The 11,570-nt window shown below is 44.9% G+C and overlaps 1 protein-coding gene across 1 annotated transcript; it reads right to left on the bottom strand.

Annotated features, from left to right (window-relative positions):
• Nucleotides 1-2,576: 2,576 nt before the first annotated feature.
• On the bottom strand, nt 2,577-10,066 carry LOC146020392 (uncharacterized). The gene is made up of 2 exons (XM_083153492.1): nt 9,627-10,066; nt 2,577-5,298 (listed from the first exon to the last, which is right to left on the bottom strand). The coding sequence occupies exon 2, from the start codon at nt 4,938-4,940 to the stop codon at nt 2,955-2,957; it is 1,986 nt and encodes a 661-aa protein (XP_083009618.1). The 5' UTR covers nt 4,941-5,298; nt 9,627-10,066; the 3' UTR covers nt 2,577-2,954.
• Nucleotides 10,067-11,570: the final 1,504 nt, after the last annotated feature.

The following is an 11,570-nucleotide window of genomic DNA, read 5'->3' as shown; positions in this document are numbered from 1 at the left end:
TGCACACACCAGTTGCCGACAGTAGTAGCACTGTGTAACCATATGCCCACACCTTGATAAAGCTGGCAGCAGCCCAGTGAAACGCGTTGGTGGTGCTCATTTATTCTCCAGATCCGTGGTTTATTGGACTTCATCTATACACCTGTCCAAATACAAGACTTTCCTGTTCTGGACTTCCACAACCCAATCAAAATTGGATACAAATGGCGGTGAGGTAGAAGTTGGGCTCCCACATCAGCCACTCCCTCAACCACCACACTTACCCTCTAAGGGTCGCCAATCTTGGACCGAGTCCCTTATTGTCCTCACTGACTGTGGGGACACCACAGGTTACACAGACTTTGACTGCGGACTTATAACCACGTGAGATCTGGATTAACTATTTCAAACTGTTTTTAACATTATAACCATTGCCATTATTTTATTCATTTGTATTTTATTAAATGTGTTTACTTTTAACCATTTGATTCACCCATCATTAATTTTAAGCGCTGCTTACCACACTTTTTTTCTTTTCGTCTCGACTTTCTTGGGGATTGACCCACTCCATCTAAGCAGCTGCTATAAGTAAGCAAAACACATCAAAGCGCTCTTCAGTCAGAGGCTACTTTGCTTCTGACTTTTTTATTCTTATATGCCCACACCAGTTGCCGACATTAGTAGCGCTGCCTGTACACATGCCTACACCAGTTGCCGACATTAGTAGTGCTGCCTCTACATGTGCCCACACCAGTTGCCGACATTAGTAGTGCTGACTCTACACGTGCCCACACCAGTTGCCGACATTAGTAGTGCTGCCTCTACACGTGCCCACACCAGTTGCCGACAGTAGTAGTGCTGCCTACAAACGTGCCCACACCAGTTGCCGACATTAGTAGTGCTGCCTCTACACGTGCCCACACCAGTTGCCAACAGTAGTACCGCTGCCTACACACGTGCCCACACCAGTTGCCGACATTAGTAGCACTGCATATAGACGTGCCCACACCAGTTGCTGACATTAACAGCGCTGCCTATACACGTGCCCACACCAGTTGCCGACATTAGTAGTGCTGCCTATACACATGCTCACACCAGTTGCCGACGTTAGTATCGCTGCCTATACACGTGCCCACATCAGCTGCCGACATTAGTAGCGTTGCCTATATACGTGCCCACACCAGTTGCCGACATTAGTAGCGCTGCCTACACATGTGCCCACACCAGTTGCCGACATTAGTAGTGCTGCCTACAAATGTGCCCACACCAGTTGCTGACATTAGTAGTGCTGCATACACATGTGCCCACACCAGTTGTCGACATTAGCAGCGCTGCCTATATACGTGCCCACACCAGTTGCCGACATTAGTAGCGCTGCCTACACATGTGCCCACACCAGTTGCCGACATTAGTAGTGCTGCCTACACATGTGCCCACACCAGTTGCTGACATTAGTAGTGCTGCCCACACACGTGCCCACATCAGTTGCCGACATTAGTACACTCACACTTTACAATGGTGGCACTGGCAGCTCATCCTCTCCTGTTTCCTGGTGTCTTCAGTCAGCCTTGCTCCCTTGTAGCTCCGCCCCTTCTGGTCCGTGTAGCCACGCCCCCTCTGTCAGTGTAGCTCCGCCCCCTTTCGGACCCTCCCGATGACCAGCTGATAATGAGCCAGGAGGGATCTCTGTGCCTCCGACGCTGCTGCCTGTGATGAAGTGTGACAGGCGCAGCAGCAGCCGGCAGGCACGGAGGACAGCAGAGGATGCACAGCAGGGACAGCGCCTCTCCTGCACGGCGCCTACCTGCTTTGCATCCTCTGCTGAGTGGGTAGCGCCGGCCCTGATGGAACACTTAGCATCACCGCTGAACTGATACGGAACTCTTAGCATCACCCCTTGACTAATACAGAACACTCGGCAGCGCCCCATGAATTATACGGCAGACTTGGCTCACCCCTGGAATTATATGGCACACATGCGGGCACCTTTGGACTGATATGGGACACATGGGGGCACCCATGGAATTACACCGCACACATGCAGGCACCCCTGGACTGATACGGCACACATGGCGGCAGACATGACAACATTCCTGCAGTAAAAAAAAAGATTTTTTTTTAAATTCTTTTAATTAAAAAAAGAGCAGCACACCTGGAATTATACGGCAGACTTAGCAACACCCCTTGAATTATATGGCACTCTTGGCTCACCCCTGGACTAATACAGCACATTTAATAGTCCTTGCAGTAAAAATAAAAAATAAAACACCTTTTTTTTTCTTTTCATTAAAAAAAGGACAGCTCCCCTGGTCTGATACAGGACACATGGGGCACCCCTGGACTGATACGGGACACATGGGGCACCCATATAATTATACAGCACATACGGCAGTACTAGGCACCAGACAGGTAGATAGTGCAGTACTAGGCACCAGACGGTAGATACAGCAGTACTAGGTGTTGGGAAATCGATCATGCGCCGATGTATCGATTTCCTTATCTATTAATTACCTTATTTGACCTCAGTGTGAAGACCCCTTAGAGCTCCGTGAGAGTGTAACCTTATATGATATGACCAGTAACGATGACCACAGATACAAGGTTTAGCTCTGATTTAATGATGACAAAACGACATATTTATACATAACATACAGTGCTGGTTCAATTACATGATTGGTTAATATTTGGTGCAGAGGTAGGGGAATAACAGCATAGAGGTGGGGTGGCTTATACGTCGCCTTACAGGGGAGTGTAGCATTCGTAAGTTATGAGAAATCACAGAATGTACTATTCCTGACGAAAGTTACAAAGTACGGGCTAGCAAGCGAGAACTGGAAACAAGCCAGAACATAACTTCTTGAGATAAGCAAGAACAGAGACTATAACACAGAGAAACAAGATGGCTGATTAACCCTTCAAAGAGAAACAAGATGGCTGATTAACCCTTCAATCCCCTCTTAGAATCAATGTCCTTTTTAGACAATTTGATTCTTGTAGATGGCATCTTGTTTGGTACGGTGAATTTTGACATATTCACCATAATCTTCTGGTGAGGGAGGGCTTTTGGCAAGATCAGTGTACATAGCAGGTGTTACATTATCCAGGTACTTGGAACCAATCTTCTTGCATATGGGAAAGACACAATATCCTACTATCATAAGTACAATAATTACAATGAGGATAAATATGCCTATTTGTGTTAGTGCGTGTTTCCAATCATTTAACCATCCGAACCAGCTACTCCAGGGGTCCGTGATACCTGAGTTCTTCTTGAGTTCGATGGATAAATTTTCTAGATGTTTAATAGCTAGGGTAGTTTTTCCATTAGGACCTGTGTTGTCTGGGATATAAGTACAGCATCCATTAACCTTACCTATGTACACACAGGTTCCTCCTTTCTCGGCAAGCATCATATCTAAAGCCATGCGATTCTGAAATGTCATTTGTGATGTAGCTTCTAACTGTTCAGCAATACCTTTCAAAGCGTCCCTAGTATCATTAACGAAGCGCTGTTGATTATAATATATGTAATTTATCCAGTTCACATTTTTATTGATGGTTACCTGGGGAAGCAGGGACTCGAAGCCGGCAGCGACCTCATCACGAGCCTTAAATTCTTTAGGAACTCCCCGGGGAACACCAATAGTGTCTATGTATATGTGTGGATCGAAGCTTTCCTTTGGAGCTTCTCTTTTGTTTCTGGAGTTTGTGGTAGGTTTATTTGTGGGAGGAGGCTCAGACAAATCGGCTGGGAGAATGTGTATGGGCATAATGATCTTTGCCAGGGCACACTCTCCTTTCCAAGGATTGTCCAGCTTTGTCCTGAGTCTCATGTCTCCACAAATAAAATAAATGTCTCCTAATGATTTTTTCATGGTGGGTATACTGATATGTCTTCGTTCAGCACAATACCCATCAGGAAACAATTTCAGATCTACAGTGTTTTGTGCAGTGCTGTTTGAGTAATAACATGTATAATTACCAGGATAAATGGTTATGGTACTACCAGGATTGGTATTCTTTACCATTATGGGATATTCTTTCTTCCATTGTTCACATTTGGTTTCTTCTACAATAGTATCAGTATACAGGCTAAAGAAACATTTATCTTGGTCTGAAGGTATGTGTATGGGCACCGTACCCAAGTGGGGTCTGGATTTTCCACACACATAACAATCAGTTTGATTAACTTTACGTGCATTATATTTCATCCATTCTAGCCAATAATTTACGTCAGATAACCCAGTCTCTATGGCTATAGTGTCTTCGTAAGTGGGGTTGTTAATGGCTAACATTTCATTAAAAGTAGTGACATGTGGTTTAAAGAATGATGGTGGTGTTTTAGGTTTTACAGTGGTTTTGAGGGCGGTGTATTCTGGGTTATCATACATGTCTTTTAAATGAAATCTTCCCCTTGGGCCCCCGCTTTCTCCTGATTGATATTTACCCATGACATATAGTCCGGCATCGCCGGGGGCCGGGTTTTCTAGGTTAATGATAAATTGGCTATTGCAAGTGCCCTTTTTTCGTAGGGACATACGGGTTAGTAAGGATCGACCATGGGACCATTTCTGGAGGCCAACATCGGGGTGATATCCCCAGTTTTGGCTGATATCAAAGGCAGTGGTATCTGCTCTAGTGTTCCACCCAACAGCCCCCCATGAGTTGCAAGAATCTCCCCAGTAAGTACTAGTGACACAGATATATACGTGACTTACAGCGTGTGGTGTGTGGTGGATGTTACACAGCCAGGGCAGCGGTGGTTCTCCTCGATTCCCGCCTTGATTGTTTGAACAAGATACAATATCACAATAAGAAAATATAAAAGTAGCGACAGTCGTGCTAGAAGAATTATACCAGAAGGTAAAGCGTCCATCATTTTGGGTTATATCAACTTCAGCAAAACAATTATAAAGAACAAGCCCGAGTAAAATCACTAGGGCTAAGGTGGGGGGAGTCATATCCTGTAGCGTCGTCCTCGGCTTCAGAATGTTGTACCCCTGATTCCTCGTCACCTCCAGCCGGCAGGTCTTCTCCAGGTTGGAGGTCAGAGCCACTGGCCCCCGTTATTACCTCTCTCGTCCCGTCTGTGTCAGTCTCGGGATCGGTGTCGACCTCTATGTTGACGTGTGGTGGAGGTGGAATTTTCTTCACTCTGGATGCATGGATCCACGTTGGTCCTTCGTCGGTGAGGACAGCCGTCCTGGTAACCGCGACCACTTCTGTTTCTGGACCGTAGGTGAAATCTCCTGGATGTTTATTTCTGGGTAGGATCTTTACAACGACCTTGTCTCCAACCCTAAATGGGTGAGTGGGTATCTGTGGATGAGAAGGATTCTTAAAGATAACATTTTGTTCAACTTCATTAAGTTTCTGTATTAGGGATCTGACATACTCTTCTCTTATTATTTCTAAGTCTCCTTCTGTGGTAACTAAAGGGTTCTTTGCCCAGGGAGTGGGGAAAGGTCTGCCCATCAGTACTTCAAAGGGGGAGTAACCTAGAGTCTTTTGTGGAGTCATTCTCTGTGGGTGATATGGAATGTGAAACTTCCATTCTATTTGCAGTGCTTTGACTAGTTCTGCTGTGACTTTGGCTGTGAAGGCTGAACCTTTATCGCTATTGATTTGGAGCGGGCATCCTCAGCGCGGAATGATCTCTCGCGTGAGTATGCGGGCTACTGTTTTTGCATCTTCTGATTTAGTGGGATAAGCTTCCTGCATTATTGATATGTGTAAAATCTATTTGAAGATGTGTGAATGGTGTGGTTGGGTATTCTAGATGTTGGTGTCTTGCTTTATTTGGGTTGTTTGGGTTGTTTCTAAGACACACTATACATCTACTGATGTACTGTTTTACAAGTTCTTTGGCATTAGTAATGTAGAAATCATTGGAGAGGAGTAAAGTAGTTGTTACTATACTATGGTGTCCTACTCCGTGGTAATGTACTATGAACAATGATGCACTGGTTTGGGGTATACATGGTTTCCCCTCTTTGCAGATTAATCCAGTCCGTGGATTCTTCTGCAATATTGGATATGTTCAATCTGATAGATCTGAATTAGAGGCAGCAGCCTGTAATTCTGTCAGTAGGTATGTATCATCTAGCGAAGGAGGCGAGATGACAGCAAGAGTGAGGTTATATGTTGCTGTAGTGGCAGCACGTTTAGCAGCGGTATCAGCGAGAGCGTTGCCTTTGCTGATGTCATCCTTTCCTCCAGTGTGTGCTTTACAATGAAGGATGGCAATTTGAGATGGTAATGTAATTGCGTGTAAGAGATCTGTGATGAGTTGCGCATGTGATATGCCTTTCCCATCAGCGCCAGTGAAGCCTCGGCGTTGCCTGAACAACTCCGTAAGCGTATTTGGAGTCTGTGTAAATTGTGACAGGTTTGTTTTTTGTAAATGTGACAAGCTCGAGTGAGTGCAATGAGTTCTGCAGCTTGTGCTGACTGTAAGGGGACTGTCTTTGCTTCAAGGGTGGTGTTTGGAAGTTTAACCACTGCATATCCTGCCTGGTACGTGTTGTCATTGGGACGGCTGCAGGAGCCGTCAACAAATATTATGTCGGCATCGGGGATAGGCACAGTCGACATGTCTTGTCTGGGTGAAGTTTCTGAGTCAATTGTCAGAGTACAGTCATGTTGAGGCGGCGCCTCGTCGTCAGGTCCTTTAAGACCTAAAAGTGCGTTTAGTACAGGGACAGGTCCTTCTGAGTTTGTTGCGTATTTTACAGTGAGAGAAGGATTCCCTAGTAGGAGTACTTCATAGCCGCTGAGTCTTTGGGCAGACATGTGTTGTGTGTGTAGACCTTTGAGGATGGAGAGGACATTATGTGTGGTATGTAACACAGTAGGATGTCCTAATGTAAGTGATGTGGACATCTCAACAACCATTGCACAGGCAGCCAGTGCTCGAAGACAAGCTGGCATTCCTTGCACAGTGACAGGCATTACTTTTGAAAAAAAATGCGACAGGGCGCATTTTGCCTCCGTGAAGTTGGGTCAGTACACCCGCCATAGTTGTACATGTGTCCCTTGCAAACAAGTGAAATGATAACATATAGTCCGGGAGACCAAGCGCGGGACTCTGTACTAACATTTCTTTCAATTTTTTAAATGCAGAATACATTTCATCTGACCATTGTATAACCTTGGGTTTGTCTTTGAGTGTGCATTGTCTCAAGATATTATCATAGTAGGAACAATCAGAAATCCACTGTCTGCAGTAACTTACCATACCCAAGAAAGACAACATATCCTTCTGGGTAGTTGGGGTGACCAGGCCCAATACAGACTGTATGCGTTGTGGACTGATTTTCCTTTCTCCCTCAGAGAGTACAAAACCCAGGTAATTGACATGCGTTTTACACCATTGCAATTTTGCTCTTGACACTTTGTGTCCACATTAACAATGAAATTCCATTTAACCGGCTGGCCTCCTCGGTGACACTACAGAGAAGCAGATCATCTGCATACTGTAGCAGGACAGAACTATGGGGGGGGTGCCATGGAGCCAATGTGGCTTGGAGGACTATGCTATAGACCACGGGAGAGTCAATATAGCCTTGGGGTAAACGACACCACATTAATTGTTTACCTTTAAATGAAAAAGCAAAGAGTAATTGGGTCTCTGTGTCAATAGGAATACTTGAAAAACGCATTTTTTTTTTTTTTTTTTTTTTTTTTTTAAGTCTATGACACTAAAGAAAGCTGCGTTTGCAGGGATGGCTGAGATGAGTGAATTGATGTCAGGTACTATGGGTGCAATAGGAACAGTCTTTTGCAGTTCACCATCATAGTTAAGGGAACATAGAACACTGGTAGTGGCCCCACTGTCCACCAGGAAGGACAGTCCCTCATCATCTACATATAATGTGATGAGGGGAGAATCTTCCCAGTGAGTAGTGAACTGTACAAAAGATGGAATACCCTCCTCCGGGCCCCGTCAATGGGTAGGGTCGGTCCAGTCAACTCTGAAAAGTACGCTTTCTTGAGGTGGTGTAGGACCCTGTCGGGAAAGCCCTTGTTGGGGTCTTGGCGTGCAAGGTTGTTGTGGTTTCCGAGAAGGGAAAGGGCAATCTCTAGCCCAGTGTGTGTTCTGGCCACAGTTGAAACAAGTAGTCTGTTTATGAACTGCGCCAGTGTTGTTGTAATCCCTGGTGTATGGTGGTGCACGAAAGGTTTGGTTCTGTGGAGGCCTTAAAGGTCTCCTGTTACTTTGTGGGGGTCCCCTATTTTGTCTATTGGGCGGACCCTTATTACTGTTCTGGAAGTTGTGAGTAGAGGAAACTGCAGTTTTCCTCATGTCAAAACAACCAGCTGATTCTTTCTCATACAAATGATCACTGAATTGTGGGCATGTCTCGTTAGGTAGGGGAGGTGGATATGTTACAGTCTTTTTACTTTGTTTTGAATCCATGTTTATGTACAGTTCTATTATGATTCCGTGTGAATGTTTTCCACTTTTTGATTTGTTGTTGATGACTATAATCTTCACTAAGATCTATGAAGTTTAGAATCTGGCTACTTTCTGGTAATTGTTTTATTTGTTCAATAGATTTTGGGCAAATAATGGGATAGGTGAAAAGATTGATTGGTAGATCTGTCACGAAGAAAGGATAGAGTTGATCAATATATTTACTGGTGATTTCTGTGCGTAAGTGACAACCTACTATGAGGACTGCCTCACACACAGTGCCATTAGAGAATGTTTTAATTGTGGATTTAAATCTTATCCTTTGTTTGTTGACAGATACCAATATTGGATAATATTCTGGATTCTTATACCACAATATTAAACTACTTTGGCAACTATTGCAATTTCCTATCGGTGGACATTCATAATCTGACATGTAATATGAGAGCGTGAAAAGATTCAAAGTGTATTAGATCAGGGGCACCGTCACAGAGAGGCAGGTAAAACCTGTTGCAGCAGACTGTGAGGGTTAGTCTTTATCCAAACACTTATAGAATCATGTATTCACTTTAGACATCTCATAAATTGTTATTTATATATGGTTTGTTAGTGGAACCACAGACTGTCTACGTGACAGTGGATAGAGTCCAGTGGTTATAATGTGAAAACTGTATATGAAGCCTCACGTTGCGTTACTCCGAAGGGGAGAACATAAGTCCGCAAGTCTGTTGGCATACAGTAATCAATGAGACAATAGAGTTATTGTGCGTGAACTTACCAACCGCACGGTTTACAAAGAAATACAGATATCACAAGTGTGTATACTTACCAATCACACAAGGATATTGAAATAAGAAAAACTTATACTTCAAACTAAACATAGTAAAGAAATTTGGCCAATGAAATAGTGGGTGTTCAAAATGAGGTTCTATTTGGATAAAAACCCGTGGTCTCTTCGTACACCAAGTACGGTATCTGATCCTAGATCAGTGTGTACACAAAACAAAGATAGAAGATTTTAACTTCTATGAACTGACATCCGATATCCCCCAGGGATAGAGTCATAGGTTCAGGATCGAGTTTGTCCGTAACCTCACAGCGGTCTCAGATTAGACTTTTGGAGTCTGCTGACAACCGTGTAGGAATGAACTTCGAATCCCGCGGCGAGCCCCCAGCTCTGTTGGGAAATCGATCATGCGCCGATGTATCGATTTCCTTATCTATTAATTACCTTATTTGACCTCAGTGTGAAGACCCCTTAGAGCTCCGTGAGAGTGTAACCTTATATGATATGACCAGTAACGATGACCACAGATACAAGGTTTAGCTCTGATTTAATGATGACAAAACGACATATTTATACATAACATACAGTGCTGGTTCAATTACATGATTGGTTAATATTTGGTGCAGAGGTAGGGGAATAACAGCATAGAGGTGGGGTGGCTTATACGTCGCCTTACAGGGGAGTGTAGCATTCGTAAGTTATGAGAAATCACAGAATGTACTATTCCTGACGAAAGTTACAAAGTACGGGCTAGCAAGCGAGAACTGGAAACAAGCCAGAACATAACTTCTTGAGATAAGCAAGAACAGAGACTATAACACAGAGAAACAAGATGGCTGATTAACCCTTCAAAGAGAAACAAGATGGCTGATTAACCCTTCACTAGGCAACAGACAGGTAGATACGGCAGTAATAGGCACCAGACAGGTAGTTACGGCAGTACTAGGCCCCAGACAGGTAGATATGGCAGTACTAGACACCAGCAGACAGGTAGTATATATAGAGAATGAGATACGGCATTAATAGGTACCAGACAGGTAGATACTGCAGTACTAGGCACCAGACGGTAGATACGGCAGTACTAGGCACCAGACAGGTAGATACTGCAGTACTAGGCACCAGACGGTAGATACGGCAGTACTAGGCACCAGACAGTAGATACGGCAGTACTAGGCACCGGACAGGTAGATACGGCAGTACTAGGCCCCAGACAGGTAGATTCGACAGTACTAGGCACCAGACAGGTAGCTACGGCAGTACTAGGCAACAGACAGGTAGATACAGCAGTACTAGGCACCAGACAGGTAGATGCGGCAGTACTAGACACCAGATGGTAGATACGGCAGTACTAAGCACCAGACAGGTAGATACGGCAGTACTAGGCACCAGACGGTAGATACGCCAATACTAGGCACCAGACGGTAGATATGGCAGTACTAGGCACCAGACAAGTAGATACGGCAATACTAGGCACCAGCAGAATTATATTATAATAATTATATTGCAGTAGGTACTGGTTGGCAGGGCACCAGCAGCCTGGAATTTATTACAGCACTGCAGGACAGGTATTATTTATTAATTAAATATAATAGCCTAGGTAGGTACTAAGTAGGTAGGCAGTAGCACTGGCAGTGGCACCAGTGGACTGAGTAGGTACTGGCAGTCTCTATTCAGTGCAGGCACTAGCAGCACCAGTGGACTATATATATAATACAATATTATTATATACAGCATACAGATGGAGCGGGTCTCGCTCTTGCAGGGGATGGCGGAAGATTCGCCAGCTGCCATAAGGGGATGCGCACGCCTCGCCGAGGTTCGCCCGGGGTCCCCGCCACCTTGCCGCCCCCTCCCCCCCCAACCCTGTTCGTCTCCCTGAAGCGGAGATGGACAGGGTTCCCGCCCCCCCGCCGATGGTAAACTGAGACGTGCGTGCGTGTGAGATGCACGCGCGTCTCAGTCAGATGGGGCACCTCTTCACCAGATTCTGGCACAGCGCCAGCAAAGAAGAGGCCAGCTCCATCTGTAGCACCAGATGCAGGTCCCAGCACAGAGGAGACAGTAGTACTACAAGTACACATTTACACACACAGCAGAATCAGTTATCAGTTTACAGTGTCAGTTAGTTACACAGCTGACTGTCCTCCTTGCTCCCTGTATATCACTTCCTGTTGGTAAACACTTATAGTTTCTTTGCATACAGTGTTAAAAGCAATTCCACACATTGTGTATTTTTGCTCACTTTTCATATTGTCACCGGATGGAGAAACTTGAGTCTTCTAAGCAATAGGAGACACAAGGAAAATAACCCGCTACGGGCCCATACACCTAGGAAACACCGTGAGTGGGGGTACGCCCATCTGTAATTTATCACGTCACTAGTATGCT

The sequence above is a fragment of the Crinia signifera genome, chromosome 7 (assembly GCF_055691185.1).
Source record: "Crinia signifera chromosome 7, ASM5569118v1, whole genome shotgun sequence".
Classification (NCBI taxonomy): domain Eukaryota; kingdom Metazoa; phylum Chordata; class Amphibia; order Anura; family Myobatrachidae; genus Crinia; species Crinia signifera.
Note: the sequence above shows the minus strand (reverse complement) of the source record. Positions and strands in the feature narration are given on the sequence as shown.